Source organism: Esox lucius, chromosome 17, assembly GCF_011004845.1.
Source record: "Esox lucius isolate fEsoLuc1 chromosome 17, fEsoLuc1.pri, whole genome shotgun sequence".
NCBI classification, from domain to species: Eukaryota; Metazoa; Chordata; class Actinopteri; order Esociformes; family Esocidae; genus Esox; species Esox lucius.
Window position 1 is genome coordinate 27,993,081 of NC_047585.1, and position 19,593 is coordinate 28,012,673.

Sequence of the window (19,593 nt, forward strand, 5' to 3'; positions counted from 1 at the left end):
TATATACGGAAGTTGAGTAGGAAGTATGCGTGTGAATCAAGCAGAAAAATAATCTCGTTTGGTCGTATCTTATACCCGACAAAGGGCACAACAATTGCTAGAGTACATATTTCATTCATGATGCACTTTAGTTGATCCTCTGATTCTGCTCCATGTCACGTTTCATTATCTGGAGAAACATTGTCCCTGAAGGAGGACAAGCTTCTTCACAATGAGTACCCAAGATGTGTTGAAGAATGCCTCCACTCTTGCATCATACAATGTCTTACTTCAGGTAAAATAGCTAGCTGTGTAACACTGATCTGTGTCGAACTCCCATTTGTACCTAATGGCAAGAAAGATGGCGCGTTTAAGATGGTTTTGTATCATGCAAATGATTCGAGTAGTGTATGTGGCAAAGCATTGAGTAGCAAATGATAGTAATCTATTTCACATGAGAGAATCTTGGCTGAATTGATTTGTGTATTCCGTGTTTGTGTGCTACTCTTGGGACTTAAGGACAACTTAACTTCTTGGACATTTCTTTGCTAAGATCCGGGTCTATTTGTACTAAAGACATTTCATGTATTTGATATATTTCAGAATTTGCACACCTGATTAGATTTGTCAGCTAATCATCACAAGGTTGGTTAGTGAATTAGGTTTAACTGCTCAGGACTACAAAATCAGGGGATACCTAAGGAGTTAAAGACCTAGGAACTAGCTTACTAACGATTTCAATTATATGTCGTTAATAAACTATAATCGGGTCCCAGAACATGGATTGCAGCTATAAATCCGGAATCCCAGTTAGGGCAAGGGTTTGCCAACTATACCATCCATGTAATGTAACTAATCTATATACAATGTAAATTATGAACAAGTATGAATTAGTTAGTAAATATGTGCATCATACATACAAAATATGTATGATGCACAAGTACACAAGTATAAACCATGTGACCAGGCTAGTTATGGTATTTTACACAATTTACAGCTACGATCTGAGTAATAGTTCCAAGGGGAGGCAAGAGGATGAATTAGCTGGGGATCATTAGGGTAATGTTGGTATTGGTATTGACATTCGGGTTAACACAGCTACTTTAACGATCAGTTCCAGGACACCTACTTTACGTCCTATCTGAAAAATGTCACCCTACCCAGGGAAATGTCCCGTTTTCTGCCCTAGTGCATGGGATGTGATATTTATAACCGGGTAAGAGTGCCTCCTACTGGGATTCCAACACCACTTCCAGTTAGATCTGGTTTCCCATCCAGAAACTGACCACCACAGACCCTGCTTACTTGCATCTTGAACTTGCCACTTATCTGTAAAAAACTCACAAGTCTGTATGGTCTTGGATCAAATAAAGTTGGTGTATGTGATTCCATTCTCCAGACTCCCATAGACTCTCCCTGCGGAAAGATGTGGTCACAAAATGTTTTATTTATTTAGATATTTATGGCACAGTGGTCATGCAGACAGAATCTCCAAACCACAAATGCTCACTGTTTTGGAACTGTGTTCAGTCTGGCACTGTTTCATTCAATTAAACATTGAATACACAAATTAAAAAAACAATCTGAACACAAATTGTGACATCTGTGATCTTCGGGTAAGAAAAGTCCTGGGATTGAGTTTTGACTTGATTTGAATGAGCACTGAAAACTATTTTTCCTAATCGGAGATTGAATTTCCCAATTGTTCCCAACACGTTCCCAATTGTTTTGAAATTATTGAAGTCAGAGGTTGGGGGTTTCATTGTAAAAAGGCATTCATTTCATAAGTCTGAATTTGCTTCCTAATGAATATGCTCTTGGCTCTTTAGGTCATGTTTCGTGTGCTCACTTTTTTGCTAAACGCTTTTACACTGCGCTTTGTATCCAAAGAGCTGATTGGCGTAGTCAACGTTAGGTAAGACTAATTTCTTCTGAAAACCATTCCATGTGCTGCCCTATTCACTGCCTGAACTTGCAGTCAAACAGAAACGTGTTGTTGCTTTCAGGTTGACTCTTCTATATTCCACATTGGTCTTCTTGTCCAGAGAGGCCTTCAGGAGAGCCTGTTTGAGCGGTGGAACAGATCACAACTGGAGACAAGTCATCAACCTGCTATGGCTGACGTGAGTGGGACAATAGGGGAACTAGGTACTACTGGATTTGTTGGGTCTCGTCAGAACAGTGAGGTCTTTCATGAGCCCTGTCTGCTGTCTTACTATTTCTTCCACTCCATGTCTACAGGTTGCCGCTGGGCGTACTGTGGGCTTCCCTCCTGGTGTGTGTGTGGCTGTGGCTCCTGGAGGTTCCCGATCCTCACACCATCCCCCACTACGGACCTGCTGTGGGGCTCTTTGCCTTGTCTGCGCTGCAGGAGCTGCTGGCTGAGCCGCTCTGGGTCCTGGCTCAGGCCCACATGTTTGTCAGATTGAAAGTGATTGCTGAGAGCCTGGCCATGGTGGCGAAGTGCATTTTGACAGTGGTGCTGGTGGTCTCTGCTCCTCAGTGGGGGCTCTACATCTTCTCGGCTGCTCAGGTACAAAAGGCGTTGGATGATGCAGTTGGCCAATGAATGATGATCGGATATCTCTCCATTTTGTGTGTTTACCTACCTCTATCACTGCTTAGGGAGTGTGGTCACAGGGTTTTAATGGGAATGGTCCACAGGGTTAACCATTTTAATTTGCCGCTCCTTTCCAGCTGGTCTACACAGGTTTCCTGGTCCTGTGCTATGTTGTCTACTTCCTGCGCTTCCTAGGTTCTGAGGAGGCCAACAGCAAATGTTTCCCCCTCCAGCGTATGGCAGATCTGCTGCCTGCCAGAGTGGAAGGAAAGGTAGCACACCACAACTCCACATGAAACTCGGATACAGTACACCTGAAAGCAGTTGACTGACGGATTGGTTCATGCGTTTGCCAATTAATTCATCCAAATACTACGTTGGGTTTGTAATAGGATGTTGTCCCATTGTGTGCGTCCGTAGCTGCTGATTGACTGGACATTGGCCAGGCTGACATGGAGCTTTTTCAAGCAGTCCTTTCTGAAGCAGATTCTGACGGAGGGCGAGCGTTACGTCATGACCTTCCTCAGTGTGCTGAATTTTGGGGAGCAGGGAGTGTATGACATTGTCAACAACCTGGGATCCATGGTGGCCCGCTTCATCTTCCTGCCCATCGAGGACAGTTTCTATGTCTTCTTCGCTAAAGTCCTGACGAGGGGGCAACACATTAGGCAACAGAAGCAGGTCAGAGTTTGACGGTCAAAAAATTGTCACTTATGTCACCATTTGTCAGTGGCTAAAAATGTGTCAATTGCAACTGCATATTTAGAATCTAGAAACTGTATACTTTAAAGTGGAACCTGAAAAGGTTATGGTTAAACTCCAACATATGTATTAGACAGGACATAAAAATAAATGTATTATCAAATATCTTTTTTCATTTTGAGGAAGTCCAGTTGATTTAGAGTTTGGGCATACAGTATAGTATATATGAGAAACATTTCTTATATATAATTTGACAGATTTGACATCTGATGTGATACCAGATAGTTTGACAGCAAAAGAGAGAGAACACACAGGAGGAGGAGATTTGTCAGTAGCTAAATTATCATCCAAATTGGCTGACACGCCTTCATGCATGTGCATTGATAATGCTTGCTGATTGGTCTGCAGGAGGAGGTTGCCATAGCAGCTGAGGTTCTAGAGTGTCTGCTGAAGCTGGTTCTTGTGATTGGTCTGATCATTACAGTGTTTGGCTATGCATACTCTCACCTGGCCCTTGACATCTATGGGGGATCTATGCTGAGCAGTGGTGCAGGTGAGTCAATTTATGTTTGAAGTTAAAAGAATCAAACTTTATAGAGAAGAACTCTTTAGCAATGAACCGATTCCTGAAGATACTGGTTGGATGTGAGTGGTTGTGTGTAATTCATTATTTATTTTTTTGTTGAAGGGCCCAGTCTGTTACAGTGCTACAGCTGCTATGTTCTACTTCTGGCCGTTAATGGAGTGTCGGAGTGCTTTGTCTTTGCTGCTATGAGTAAAGAAGAGGTTGACAGGTGAGCTAGGGCAGGCTAACACATACACAGCCATCAGGAGCCAAGCACTAAAACATTATATATGACCCAAGCAAAGGACTATTCTCTATACTAGAGAATTCAACTAAATATGCACATATAACCTGTCAGATGCAGGACAGGTAACCATAAAAGAAAACAGGAATCAAACAAATGTATTTTATAAAGCTTTATTTTTATGTCAGTAGTTATCTGTTTACACAGATAGCTTGCCTAAAGCCCCAAAGAGCACAGTGGCTAGGAAACCTCCCTGGTAGGATCAGAACCTAGGAAGAAACCTAGAGATGAGCCAGACTTAGGGGGGTGGCCAGTCATCTTCCGGCGACGTTCCCCTACAAATCAATTCTCATGGAACTACTTGTATACAGCCATGTTTCTGTTATTCATGGAATGTTGTATTTATTTGAAGTTACAATTAGCATTTGACAAGTGAAATGTTGCTTCGCGCTGTGGTCTGTCCCCAGGTATAACATAGTGATGCTTGCCCTGTCCGTGTCCTTCCTCCTCCTGTCGTACGTGTTGACATGGTGGGCAGGGGCCATCGGCTTCATCCTGGCTAACTGTCTGAACATGGGCCTGCGTATCTCACACAGCCTGCTCTACATCCATCGCTACTTTCTTTCCAGCCAGTGGAGGCCCCTTCACGGCCTTAAGCCCTCCCCACTTGTAATGCTGGCCCTGGGTCTCAGCGCGACCCTCACCTCCCTCTCTGAGGTACCACGAGCCAATTAGGCTTCCCACTCACTCACTTCCATATCATACAGTCACACTCACCTGGAAGCGAGACCGTGGCCTCATTGTGACTCCTTGTTTAAATAAATTCTAAAAGACATACTTTATTTTACAGTTAGTAAATTCAGTTGATTAGTAAATACAGTTGATTCTGTCTCTTATCACACAAATGGGAGAATATAAACAATTGTATATTTATGTTCAGCACATACCAGATAATACTGAGCCTGGTTGCCTTGTCTATGTTCTACGGACAATCAGATCTGACTTTCATCTCTGCTCTGTTGTTTCAGGGTATGTTCTGTTGTGATGGAGGATGGTTGCTAAGGCTGGCTCACATCGCCGTGGGAGCTGGGTGTCTTCTTGGTGTACTGGTCACTGTCCTTCTCACAGAGACCAAACTTGTTCAGTTTGTCCAGACCCAGCTGTTACCTCGCTATGGGAAGAAACACACATAGTAGACATAATCAGAATGACCAAAGGATGGAGAAAGCTGAAGACAGTGACTTGTAGAGGAAAGCAGAAACCGCTGCTATCCAAATGAACCCTGTCATGGACTAGTGTGGAAGTCAGAATGTGAGTCACTGGCAAAACAGTTTCAGCTGGTGTGGTGTGTGTATGACCAAGCACTGAAAACATGTTCACCTGCAAATTACCATATTTTGTAACCAAATGTGTTTTCTGATTAATAAACACACACACACACGCAGATGCTGTTTGATGTAGCCTATGCCTGATCAGATGGAAGCATCTTGTCCCATGTTTGTTCCAAAACATTGCTAAATATTGACAAATATATCTACAAGCCCGAATTTGTAGGATGTCTGTGAATGTACACTGCATTGGGCAATGTTTTGCAGATGTACTTATAGAAAGAATTACCTGTTGTCAGGAGAAGGACTGGAGGAGGACTACTCTCCCAGTGGGGGGGAGTGGAGGGGGGGGACTCTGGACTGTCAGAAAGGAACCTTTCCTCCCTCTGTCTCACCCCTACTACAGATCCATACCCCCAGGACTGACCCCACTGCCAGTGAAGGAAACCCCTCGGCTCACCCTCTACTGCTACTTACACACAAACAGACCCGCGTTGACAGGAGTGTGTGTGCGCGGCTGTGTAACCCTGCTGTGTGTGTGCGCGTGCGTGCGTTCTGTCGGGGTCGAGATCCAGAAGCTCTGGACATCAGTCCTCTGGGCTGGAGCGTCGTGGACGTGGCCTAGTTCATCAGAACTGCTGAATGGGCCCCACTAGTACACATTTTCAGGGACCAGGTAGGGGGCTGGAAATATATTGACTCCCGGTGTTACGGAATAGGAGGATCAGTGGGCGAGGTGTCCAGGTAGAATGTAGGAGGGATGAGTTGGACACACACCGGCTACAGAGACCACACTCATCCCCAGGTGACAGCAATCAACGTGTGGTTCTGTGCTGTCCAGCCTGGTTAAGGACATCAGACACTGTCAGTATGTTGACTGTCAGTCCGAGTGCTGTTGGAGAGCTGAGTTTGAGTCCTTAGTTTAGGCTTTATATTGGCTTACCAGTAGACTGAGCTGGCCCTGAACTTGGATTGTTGCTGCCTCACTGGTACAACACCTGGTTTTACAAAACACCCAGCCCGAAACCCCAAAGAGCAAGCAACAACAATGTTGAAGCACAGTGGCTAGGAAAAACTCCCTACGAAATTAGATTTTTGTTTGTGTGGGCTGCAGGTGTGAAACTGAGATCTCGTCTGTTTTTCTTTACATTTTACACAGCGACCCAACTTTTGGAAATGGGGTTGTACTTCCAAAAAATACTTTTAAAGCCAAGCACCATGATTTCCCTGCTCCATCGTCTCCTTATTTAGTATTTTGGCTGACTGTAGTGTGCATGCCACCACCAATTGTGTACAGTGGTTCACCAACTTCCCCTGTTATGCACGAATGCTTATGCTCTCTTCCTGTGAGACCGGGTGTGCTTTCAAGTTATTATCTAGCTCATGTTAAGTGAGGTGTTAAAACATCAACACACTACTATTGCTCGACCAATACAATTTGCACTATTTCCTTCATTTTGAAAAAAATCTATTGTGAAAAACTACCAATAACTACCAAACGATATATTCAAATGCTACCAACAACTATCTATGATAGTATCCATTTCAAGACGTCTGGCTTGGTATAAAATGAAATGCCTCAAAATACTTAAATGTTCCTTTAATAATTTTACGTCTGAACTTCAGCTGGTTGATTTGATAGTGGATGAATTTGCCGTCTTCCTCACTGAATCTAGAAATCCCACAGTGTGCCTTTGGGGGCAGATCTAATGTGAGCTTTCGTTACTCAAGGATCTTTTCACCAAAACCCCTGGGCCGGCAGTATGGGCAGCAGGGGTTGATTTGGGAAGTGAGATCCCTACTCTCCACTTTCCAGTTGTTTTCTAAAACTTTTTGCAGCCTTCCTGTCTTCCCCCACAAAAACAATATTGGACTTGTCCTGCATGCAAGTAAACCCGTTATCGTCAAACAAACTTCCTCTGACTACAGAATGTTAATGCATGTGCGCTGCTGCCCGGCTCCTCTGTGTTACTTCAGTAACTTTAAAGTTTTTCATATCAAAATAATGTACAGGTACTCAAATACGGCGGCCGTTAACAAAAAGTCAAGCGGACTCATAATAAACGTCCTCAGTTTGTGTCTCAGTCGACGTGGTCTAAGACCCAGTCCATTCTGTCGGGGGTGTGTATGTAGCCCTTTAAATACGGACTGCGCTGTTTTGTTGCCCCCCATCTACACGTCTGTTACACACACATAACACGCACTTACTAATTCTTGTTTTTGTGTGTTGACAGGAGGTAGGCGGCCATACGCTGGTGTTGCTTAGCCTGACAACAGTACTGGAATGTTTGGGGCTGAAGCTGGGTCCTGCCATCTGTGCCACTTTATAGAGGGTCAAACTGGCATTTTACCAGCATTTATCATTACCAGAGTTATGTGTTGTGCGTGTGCACTGAAGCTCTTCACTAAGCCATTTTACCCAGTCCTGGCTCTTATCGGTTTCTCAGTTCCAAAAGGCAGCTTTATCAAATTATATAGAGAATCGTTTTCCATGTATTTCTACAGATTGAATATCCACGCTGGAGATTGATTTGAGGAAAACAGCTTTATCTTTTTTTTTTCTCCAACATGATCTAAAAAATGACTGGCACTGAGGGCAAAACTGAACAAGATCTTTAAGATGTCGTTGTATTTGTTACTCCTCTATCTACAGTAGTTCAGATTGTTTTTCTATGTTTTCGAATTATATATATTATATTATATTAGCTTGTTTTTTTTAATCAGGGCTGTCGGGGAATGTCTTGAAGTTTCAATTCAAGTTCACATTATTGATTACTTGATTTTACATTGCTTTTGCTAACATTAAAAATATGTTCTGGTTAATAAAGTAAACTAAAATGAGGTGTCATGAAACAACCTCAAAATTAATGTTCATGATCTGTTAGTTTCTTATCTGAATGTTAAAAGAATGATTGTAATTTCAAATTATTGTTTTTAGAAGTAATAAAATCAGTTTATTATCATCCAATAGTATTGTAATTTTTCTCTCAGGAAACTACCTTTAGTGAATTAAATCATAAATATAAAATAAAGGTAGGGCCCACCAATGAAGGTTTGGGCTAGCAACACTGAGGGTAATAACATGAAAGTTGAATACAATCCACTTTACATTTGACATTTAGCAGACATTATTATCCAGAGCGACATGGTAGTGAGTGTGTAGTTTTTATCATAATTACACCTCATGAGAATCAAACCCAAGACCCTGGCATCGCAAACACCAACTGAGCTACAGAGGACCTACAGTTGGGAGTCCACTATCGCTCCAGCTGTTCTCTCCATGATTCACTGTGTAAAAGGTTCTACTAGGTTTAATGTGAGACTTCTGTCACCACCCACCTCCAAATCGAGAGGAACAGCATGATGACAGAACAGAAGGAAGATGTGGGAACTGCACAAACATCTGACTGTTGAGACAGTGCTGAGTGTTAAATTGCTTTTGTTGTTATTTTTGGGGACAGGAATACAGTATGTCTTGGCAAAATAAGAAACAGAAGAGAAAATGTCATCAGAGGAGGTGTCGAGCATTTGACTGATTTGTGGTCTGTTATGTGTCCGTGGGGCGTTTCAACTATTCCAGTCCATTCCAACTATAGAGATTACATCATTCACTCCCGAAGAACAAACAGGAGAATGAGAGGGAAAGAATAAATAGGGGAGGAGTCCACTGGCCTACTGGATCATCTGCTGTGCCTGGGAACAGAATAACAGCCCCCCTGGAGAGTTACATGGTATGTTAGGCTGGACAGGACAAATAGGGAAAGATAAAGCTGAAAGACTGAGACAGAGAGCAGCAGTGATTCTAGCAATATACACACTACTTCAGTCAGTTGTCATGTCACAGGTAAGAATACAAGGCTGTGCTTGGGAGGGAGACATGGCAATTTCCCCAAGAGCTCATTGACAGTTTATCTGCCTAGTAAACATGGAGAAATACATAAGCAAATGTTCCTTTCTAATTCTTCCCACCAGCCAGAAGATGGGGAGGAGGGACAGCTGAAGCGTCCTGAGGTGAGCGCGGAGGATCTGATTGGAGCGAAGGATAACCTGAGCTCCGAAGGAAAGCTGAAGGGCAAAACCATACAAGTGATGGAGGAGTGCGGTAAGTAGTAGGACTTTTATAGCCATGCCTTTAGGATTAAAGTCTAGCGGGAAGGAGTGTAGTTAACCTCCAGTTTGTGCTTTTAATCACTGACGTAAGGTTGGAAACAACCATAGACTGTATGGTGAAGAGTGTTGTTGGACAAGAGTGGGATCCCAAGTGGAGGGGGCCTGCCTTACAGTGATTAGGTTTCCACTCCATATATAGCAGTTAAAGATGGTCAAGTCAGGGAAACTCACTGAACTGTGAAACAATCAACCATGGATGTTTATACATATCAGTCTTACATAGAGGCTGTGGTTGACTTCACAGTGCTTGTGGGATCTGTGTTGTGTTTACAGAGCGTATGGGTAAAGCTGCCCCGTCTGTGTTCAGCAATGTGCGTTCAGGGGGAGAGACCGTCTTCAACAAGCCCCAAGCTCGACCAATCAGGAAGTAGCAGAGACAGTGCCACCACTTGTTATACTCCAGCCTGGGCCGTGTTGAAACCCTCACAGAAGCCACATTAAAGGGCCTCGTGGTCTAGGATTATCTTCTATTAATAATGAATTGAAAATTGCTGTGGATAAGAGCATCTGCTAAAGGACTGATATGTAAAAGTAAAGTAAAAGCTTCAACCCTCATTGTTTCAGGAGTCTTACTTTCAAAAAAGGAGTTAATGTCAACTAGTCTGTTGACTAGCATGTGTTGGCTCTACTTAAACTTGGGCATGCATTTTAGGCAGACAAAGATTTTGGCCCTGATCCTTTTAAATGTGTTTAGTGGTGGATGTTGACATCACTGAGCTATGTAGTCACTTCCAGTCCTTGTTTTATTAGCTCCAGCTTTCACTGTCTTGTCTGATAAGTTCAAGCAAAAAAGACCAATATACAAATTTTTTATGTTTTCTTTTTTTATTGAGAAAAAACTAATCTTATTAACTTAAATCAGGATGTAAGAAACAACTACACTTGAGGTACAGATGGGGCAGCTTGAGGGGCTCTGATCAAGAGGATGAACGGATTGGGGGATAAAAGCAAGACTGCATGAACTTTATGCAAAACGCGGAGAGAGACTGCCAGGGTAATTCCTTTGAACAGATGCTAGCCTTATGGTAGACAGTGACGCTGGAGGGATGTGGAGGAAGGTTGGAAGTCCTCATTTCATGAACTTGTGTTGCTGGTCTTGGAGAATTTTGGCGGAGGACTTGGCATCGTAGAACAGTTCGTTGATCTCCTCCACCTGCTCCCGCTCCACTCCTTCCTTCCCCTGGACTCTGCCTAACAGACTGGCTGGGGTCAGCAGCTGCGTGGCATACCTGACAGGAGAGGAGGGGCAGAGTCAAACACACTGGGGGAGGAGGGCCGCTGCCTAGGGGCAATACGCCGGCACACGCCAATATCCACCCAGGCCTTTCAGTTTAAGTTCTTGATGATACAAAATGATACTTCATAATCTTATCCTGTGATGAAGTGGCTGTACACCGCATTGACAGTGTCTACACATACACCAATACATGTCTATCATGCCAGTTAATTAACATTGTGTCTAGTTGCAGTCTGGTGCTTGTTTCTGTCCCATTTAACACCTGCCGTTTGTAGGGGGGGGATGTGTTAGGTTGTGCCATGTTTGACTTACTTGATTAAGGTGAGGGAGGAAAACCTCTGTGAATATAGGACTTGGGTGAGCCCAATGGAAGGGCGTGTGTTTAACTGCTATTTAAGCAGGTGGTTTAGTTTAGCCAGGGTTGGGAGGCTGGTTTCAGGGGGTTACAGGGCCTGCCTGGCTATGTTGACAGTAACTTTACCCATTGCCAAGTAACAATTTTGGCTGCCTATAGCATGATTTGTAACTCAAGTTTACTGTCCAGTCAGGTCCTGTTTGAGGTTTCTTTCTGTTCATTTTTACATGGTATGCTAGGGTCTTATAATGTCACTGTACTTTTCAACATGGTGAAGACCAATTCAAATCATGAACAGATATTTGAGAAGTTGATTGTGCTGGTCATTGCCTGTCATCTCCCTTGGCTCTCAGCAACCCTGAGTTACGAGATCCTGTCTGTCCGACTAACTGCATGGAGATCAACACATAATCAAATGATAGGCTCCTCCGATACAGGCTCATCATACCGAAACCTAACCCACAGACCTTAATCACTGGACTTTGCCACCCCCAAGTGGACACACGTGAAATGTGACCCTCTTGCCCTTGTGACCAGACCTCAGACCGTACTGGACCTGGACTAGACACAGAGGAGTGTGTTCATAGTGGCAGTGGGTTACCTGAGGGTGGTTTTGGTTCCAATCTCTGATAGGTGACTGAGTGCCTCCTCACTAATGTTGATGCCCTCCGTCTGAGCACGGATTTTAATAATCTGAAAGAGAACACGTCATTAGTAACACAGGAGAGGTTTGGGAACCACTGCTCTAGACCACACAACTAAACCTTTACACGGGTAGAAATGGGCCTACATGGGTAGACTGTAATAAAAAGCTTTATAACAACAGTAACAATGGAAAGAACACTGGAGAGTAGATGTGCTCTAATTGTGTTGGTAACAGGTTTAAAAGCAATAAGGCATCTTGAGGGTTTGTGGAGTTTTTGTGATATGTTGCCAATATACCATAGGAAAGCGCTGTCCAGGCACTCCATATACCACACCCCATTGTGCCATATTGCTTACAAGGGCTATCAGCCAATAGGATTCAAACCACCTGGTTTATACAAGACCATATACCATGGGTGTGATATCACTACATCATTACTTTCATTATATCACTTTTTAATGCTCCAATTGCATTGGCAAACATTTTATAATAGCAAAAAGGCATCTCAAGGGTTTGTGTCAAAAGACCACAACCAAGTGCTGTGCCTTAGAAGAGAGCATAGCTGTGGTATGTTAGCCACACACCACAGCTCTTATGCCTTATTGTGATTATAAATTGTGTATCATCCTCATCTGATAGACAATAAACACACACCTGCTTCATTTCCTGGGGTGTGTACAGCATGGTGCGGATGATCATGACTCTGTCCAGCAGATCGAGGGGAATGCCATGAGGAGAGCTGATGTCCTCCGTCCCCCTGATGACACACACAGGCTGCTTAACCGGGCTATGTAATCTCCCAATACAAACTGTTACAGTAACACACACAGACTTCTAGATGCACCCCAGACACACCCACCTGATGAGGCAGTTGCCCCGATTGGAAGCGAACACGACGATGGGAGCGATGGTACTCTCCAAGGCTCGGTGCAGGTAGGTGAAACACTCGATGTCCAACATGTGCACCTCATCCACAAACAGCACCCCGGGAACCAGCTCAGCCACGCCCTGGTCAATGTAGCGGTTCACCACCTTGTTGATCTCAGCCCGCAGCTTGTCTGATGGACAGCAGGGAGAGTATATGAGGAGAGAGGAATCAGGCTCGGGAGCCAATCAAAAAGCCAGGATTTTTTTTATGATGGCGCATCATCACTTCTGTTGTACATAGCTCTCTGTGTTCATGATTCAGTCATCAAGTCTTTTTGCAAAGACACCATCACACTTAAAATACATGGATTTAAAACATACAGACTGGGTCAGCGGTCTACGTGGATTTAAAACATACAGACAGGGTCAGCGGTCTACGTGGATTTAAAACATACAGACAGGGTCGGCGGTCTACGTGGATTTAAAACATACAGACAGGGTCGGCGGTCTACGTGGATTTAAAACATACAGACAGGGTCGGCGGTCTACGTGGATTTAAAACATACAGACAGGGTCGGCGGTCTACGTGGATTTAAAACATACAGACAGGGTCGGCGGTCTACGTGGATTTAAAACATACAGACAGGGTCGGCGGTCTACGTGGATTTAAATCATACAGACAGGGCCGGCGGTCTACGTGGATTTAAATCATACAGACAGGGTCGGCAGTCTACGTGGATTTAAATCATACAGACAGGGCCGGCGGTCTACGTGGAGTTAAATCATACAGACAGGGCCGGCGGTCTACGTGGAGTTAAATCATACAGACAGGGCCGGCGGTCTACGTGGAGTTAAATCATACAGACAGGGTCGGCGGTCTACGTGGATTTAAATCATACAGACAGGGTCGGCGGTCTACGTGGATTTAAATCATACAGACAGGGTCGGCGGTCTACGTGGATTTAAATCATACAGACAGGGTCGGCTGTCTACGTGGATTTAAATCATACAGACAGGGTCGGCGGTCTACGTGGATTTAAATCATACAGACAGGGTCGGCGGTCTACGTGGATTTAAAACATACAGACAGGGTCGGCGGTCTACGTGGATTTAAATAATTGATAGGGTCGGCGGTCTACGTGGATTTAAATCATTGACAGGGTCAGCGGTCTAGGCCATACCTGTGATCTCAGTCTTCTTGGGCTTCATCAGTTGTCCCATCATAGACAGAATGTCTTGTCCTCCCTGGAAGGAGAGCAACCACATTTTAAGAACCAGAAATGAGGTGCAGCAGTGTGTATTTGTGCAGGGCAGTGTGGTACCCAGGGCCCAGGTTAGTGTGTTTATATGTACCTGAGGTCTAGCATTGGCCACATCCAGGTCGTGGAGTGTGACGTCTTGAATGATCTCTTTCTTCTTGTGGACGTCTCCCTTGGGCAACGGCACATACTCCTCAGCCTCCAGGTCAAACTCTGTGGCAAACGTGTCACATCGACCTTGTCTCTGCGCACACACACACACACACACACACTTCATTGAATTCCAAAAATCATGTGGCTTCGATTGCTTAATATCAGCAGGGTTCGACAATAACGATGGCCAAGGGCCAGTAAAAAGGTCGGATTAAAAAAGTCAGACTAAATAAAACTAGCAAGTCACTGTCCTGATCAGGCCACTGCAAAAACAATCGCATTAGAAAATGTAAATCCTCCAGTTGTTCCATAATCTGGCACACTCACTAATAAGTACCTTGCAGCTCTTTGTGCATGCTGTTGGCCAGTTAAGAGTTGGGCAGTGATATGCCCGTGGCTGTCTGGCATTGCTTTTCAATAAAACATTTAAAAACTTGTGCGAGACACTGAAATGAAGATGACAGCGAAGGATACCTACGACCTGTTTCAACTTTGATGGAACTCAGATGAACTGTCGTCTGCCGTCAGATCCCGGCTAAAGCGGACAAATAGGAGTCTTTTTACAAAGACACTGACAACTTTCGCAAACAGTCCTTGACCAGCCATGCCAATAGCAAACCGCAACTGGTCTGCATGACAGCCAAACGGGTGGCTGACAATCCATCTTCAGGGCCCTTTACCGTACTGATCAGGAGTTTAAATGCAGATGCCCATTGGTTGATTGCCCAACTTATAACAACCACATACCTAGTAACTAAGACAGACCAGCCATTTGCCTGGTTCCCTGGGGATGAATGAGTTAGTGTTTTGTTTGAAAGTCAAATGTTTTGTTGATTAATCCTTTTATAAAACTTTTTCTAATTAGAAAAGTGATGTAATATATATTTATATATCCAGAATGCATAACAGAAAGGATTAAACATGTAATCTTTTATGTAACAAAAGCATTTGGTAATATGATATAATGCTGATAAATAACAATTAGAAGGAGTGACAGTAAAACATTTTTTTGGGGCCAGTAATGTTGAGCCCTGATCAGTAATGAAAGCCTGCTCTGACAGAGGCCGTTCAGGCGTGTCACACGGGGCTGGTATTTTAGAATCTTGTCAGCTAGGACACACTCCATATAGCAGTCAAAGAGCATCCCTAACCCCTCCCTCAGGCCTGCCAACCCCAAGTCGTAAATTAACCGCATGTGCAACAGACTCCATTAGATTTAACTCGGTGATACACACTGATCAGCCATAACATTATGACCAACTGCCTAATATTGTGTAGGTCCCCCTTTGCCGGCAAAACATCTGGGTAATCTGGAGGCCAAGTCAACACCTTGAACTCGTTGTTGTGTTCCTCAAACCATTCCTGTACATTTTTGTTTTGTGGCAGGGGGCATTATCCTGCTGAAAGAGGCCAATGCCATCAGGGAATACCGTTGCCATGAAAGGGTGCACATGGTCTGCAACAATGTTTAGGTAGGTGGTAACAAAGTAACATCCACATGAATGGCAGGACCCAAGGTTTCCCTGCAGAACATTGCCCAAAGCATCACAGGGGCCAGTCTTCGCTCCCCACGCACATCTATGAGCCTTGGCCACCCATGACCCTGTCGCCAGTTAACCACTTTTCCTTCCTTGGACCAGTTTTGATAGGTACTGACCACAGCAGACCGGGAACATCCCACAAGGTCTGCAGTTTTGGAGATGTTCTGACCCAGTCGTCTAGCCATCACAATTTGGCCCTTGTCAAAGTCGCTCAGATCCTTACTTTTGCCCATTCTTCCTGCTTCTAACACATCAACTTTGAGGACAGAATGTTCACTTGCTGCCTAACATATCCCACCCACTAACAGGTGCCATGATAACGAGATTATCAGTGATATTCACTGCACCCATCAGTGGTCATGTTATGGCTGATCGGTGTATAGAACAGATCATGGTTTGTATACTACCAGAGTACTAGACAGAATTTTCTTCATAGAACCTGTAACCTCCTATGAAGAGTAAAGGTGAGAATGTATCTGCAGCAACATATACATGGAATAAAGAGAATGGTCAATACAGTCCATTACAGCGAGGGTTCCCTGCTGCTAGAGGCCAGTCCAGTGTTGCCATAGTTGAAGCCAGCAGATACCAAGGAGTGTCCTGGATTTAGGAAGAGATGATCCATCACAGACAATATCCAGCGAGACAAAACATCAGTCGGCTATGACTCCGTTAGAGGCAGTAAAAGAGGCCAGGAAGTCCTCAGTGTTCATGGCAAGTGGGAGCTCTCCTCCACCAGTCCAGTTGAAGGGAGGCACTGGCAAACTCTCTGAACGTTGCATTGTTACAGATAAGCATGTACAATAGGTGTTTCAGTCTGTTAGCAATATCAATGCATTGATCATTCAGGACTTCCAAAACATCTTTTCTGCTCAGGAACTTGACATCAAATGTGGTGTTTAATCATTGCCACTTCTCACTACTGAGAAGGGTGGTAATCCATTTCCCTCAGAACCTTTTGTAATATGCACACAGACATCAAATCCTGAGTCAATCCAAGGCGAGGTCAGGTGAATGAAACTAGGCCAGCCACTTAAAAGGGGAATCCGTAGAAGGGATGGGAGGGGGAGCAGGTGTCTGATTGGACTGAACTTGAGGAGAGAAGAGGCAGGGCATGAAAGAGATATAGGATGAAAGAGTGAGAAGGGGTCCAGCAGGAACTGTCAACAGCAACAAATGTATAGCGCACACTTCCCCCACCAGCCCACCTGCACTGATTAAAGAAGCCGTCAACACAGGCATCAACACAGGCCACGAGGCCAGAAGGAGCAGAGGACAGATGCACCGATAAGGGGAATAAAACCCAGGGGTGATGAAGAGCTGGAAGAATGAGAGGGGTCCCTTCCAGTATACAGTGAAGAGATTAAACAAAGCCAGCATGGAAGACTGACAGGGATCGAACAGAACAGGAATGAAAGACCACAGGACAAAGCACAAAGCACTGTGTTCTTTACGCGTTTCTGTAGTTACGACAGGCAGTTCCCTATTGGTTTGGAAGAGTAGAAGCCCAGGTCAAGTGCAATGTGTTACATGCCAAGAAAAGTAGCTTCATGATGCTATAACATCATCAATTTGTTGGCCAACTGAAAGTTGAGCGGGGAGAAACAGAATGGTTTCATTTAGTCAGTGCAACAAATATCCTCCATTGGTTGGGCAGGCATGTCTGTATAGCCTCACTGTCTTGTTACATGACTTGCTTAAACAAGAAGTCAGTAGAACCCATTGAAGGAAATCCTTTACGCTGTCAGCCATCAGCTTGCAGTCTCTCTACCCGACCACAGGGAGTCACTAGAAAGTCTTCCCGGCTGGCGAATCCTCCCCTAGCCCTGCGTGTTACAGGGCCAATTATGCACCTCTCATCGGAGTCTCCCGGATTGAAGCCAGGGTGTAGTGGCACTTCAGAGGCCAAAGTTTGTCACTTTGTGCTACTGAATACCTTGTGTAAAAGTACTTTGGCTTTGAACAGTTTGACCCAGTGTAAATGAGTAGTCTCTCATGAGTAGGGAGACTTTTTGAAGTGTTTATACAGTATAGAACTTTCATAGGAGGAAGGACATTGATACCTTAACAGCTCCACTGTTTGCTTCAATATAGATGACATCTCCCACCTCCACCCGTTCCTTCTGAAGGCTTTCATAGATACTGGGGTCCAGCTACACACAAACAATAAAAAACAGACAGACAATTAGACCAAGCTCTATGCATGCCCTTCAGAAGACAGAAGTTGCCACTATATAGAAATCTAAGGCTAGTCTTGACCCCCCCCATTAACTGATATCATTTGGATTTTAAGAGGTTATCGTCTGATCCTAGAGTTGTGTCTAAGGGAAACATCTACATGAACTGGTCTGCTGACTCATGCCTGACCTTGAGCTGCTTGGTGCCCTTGCCGGTCTTCAATCCGATGATGACGTGGCTAATTGTCTTCCCATAACCACCCATGGGGTTCTCTGTCTCACAGGGCGTCAGCTCCGTCACCTCACCCTCATACACCTCCTTGGTTTCCTTAATACGCAGGCCTGGAGGAAAAAAGCCAGAGTCAGACACACATCAGTAAAACAGGGAAAGTCTTTGGTCTACCTGGTTGACAATGAATTAGAAAATGTGTGTTTGGGTGCGCACGCGTGTGTGTGTGTGTGTGTGCCCAGGCCATGTAATGTGATTACACTGTAGCCCTTGTTCCCTCTGCGTGCAGCCTCTCGGTGTGAGTGACACACAGGTGGCTGGGCGCTGGAACAGTCGGGGGGAAGCCACGCTTCTGAGGGAGAGTACGTCTGTCAGAGGGTGTCGACAGGCTCAGAATGTACCCCACCCTTAACCTCTATCCTAAAGCCTGTCTGTTCCCCCTGGGGGAGGGGGGGGGCTCACCACCACCCCAGTCTCAAGCTAAGCCCCATTTCCGTCTCTTGCGACAGGTAATGTCAACAGTCTAGCAAACCCTATTCCCCTGGAAGGCTGCCCCCCCACGGCGTCACCTGCCACACTATCCCCGCCCTTAGTCCTGCTTCTTAGCCAAGTTGGACAAACACCTGGCGGTGGCGTCTATTCGAATGGTGGTGCAACAGGTGAATAAAGGGTGCAGCTTTTACAGGTCTTTTCAACCGGGACTGTGTGTGTTTAATCCGCTCCATGTGTCCCTGTGTGGTGCGTGCCCCTCACCTATGGCCCTCCTAAAGTTCTCCATGAGCACCTCTGTTTTCTTGATCTCAGAAGAGTAGACCTCACTGCCCACCATGGGGCAGAAGGGCACCTTGTTGCCCAGCTCCTGTGCCATAGCTAAAGCCAGGGCAGTCTGCATGGGGGATAGAGACGGGTCGGTATTAGTCTATGATGTTGTGTATTCTTTCTATTACTCTGGAGGCCATGGGAGACATTGTGGCATCAGACGAATTCACAATTATTTTCGGGTATCACTGACGTAGGCAGGAAGAGTTTGTTCACCTTTCCTGTACCGGGAGGTCCAGCCAGTAAAACTGCCCTTCCTGACATCTTCTTTGAGCGGATCAGCTCAACAATAATACCACAAGCCTGTAAACAGGAAAGGAAGTTAACGGGGGGAAATGTATATACATACACAAACATCCAAACACCTACGACAAAATTGCTAATAAATGCGGTGAGCACAGCAAAAACGAAACATACCCTTATGTCTAGCCGGGTTAGCAAATGGAGAGGATATAGCCAGCTAGCTGGCTGGCTAGCAAACTAACTAACTTACCTCTCTGGCGTTCTCCTGTCCAACAAGCCCAGCCGCATTTTGCTTTGCGTTCCCGGCCTCGTCTAGCCCGAGTCCTTTCACATGGCTGTGAGACGCGATACGCTGTGTTTTCGTGGTGCTTTTCACTTCCTCTATCTTCATGGCGGTACTACGTTTAACGTCTTCTATACAATAAAAGCAGACAATAATGCAACCTTGTTTGTTATTTGTTCACTGTTAGTTAGATAATCCGCGTCCAACTAAAAAATAAACACACAGAGCCTTTCTCT

General features: G+C 44.8%; 3 protein-coding genes across 3 annotated transcripts; 2 read left to right on the forward strand and 1 right to left on the reverse strand.

The window, feature by feature from the left end:
- On the forward strand, window positions 1-5,496 carry rft1 (RFT1 homolog). The gene is made up of 10 exons (XM_010881600.4): window positions 1-274; window positions 1,809-1,894; window positions 1,986-2,102; window positions 2,221-2,512; window positions 2,677-2,811; window positions 2,960-3,220; window positions 3,650-3,794; window positions 3,930-4,035; window positions 4,518-4,767; window positions 5,079-5,496. Exons 1-10 carry the CDS (start codon window positions 212-214, stop codon window positions 5,241-5,243), a joined length of 1,620 nt encoding a protein of 539 aa, XP_010879902.2. The 5' UTR covers window positions 1-211; the 3' UTR covers window positions 5,244-5,496.
- A 3,574-nt stretch (window positions 5,497-9,070) lies between these two features.
- On the forward strand, window positions 9,071-10,103 carry mustn1a (musculoskeletal, embryonic nuclear protein 1a). The gene is made up of 3 exons (XM_010881599.4): window positions 9,071-9,222; window positions 9,351-9,480; window positions 9,822-10,103. Exons 1-3 carry the CDS (start codon window positions 9,112-9,114, stop codon window positions 9,917-9,919), a joined length of 339 nt encoding a protein of 112 aa, XP_010879901.2. The 5' UTR covers window positions 9,071-9,111; the 3' UTR covers window positions 9,920-10,103.
- A 274-nt stretch (window positions 10,104-10,377) lies between these two features.
- ruvbl1 (RuvB-like AAA ATPase 1) lies at window positions 10,378-19,465 on the reverse strand. The gene is made up of 11 exons (XM_010881598.5): window positions 19,325-19,465; window positions 19,048-19,134; window positions 18,766-18,898; window positions 17,974-18,125; window positions 17,670-17,759; window positions 14,007-14,156; window positions 13,835-13,898; window positions 12,646-12,844; window positions 12,441-12,543; window positions 11,742-11,833; window positions 10,378-10,777 (listed from the first exon to the last, which is right to left on the reverse strand). Exons 1-11 carry the CDS (start codon window positions 19,463-19,465, stop codon window positions 10,618-10,620), a joined length of 1,371 nt encoding a protein of 456 aa, XP_010879900.1. The 3' UTR covers window positions 10,378-10,617.
- Window positions 19,466-19,593: the final 128 nt, after the last annotated feature.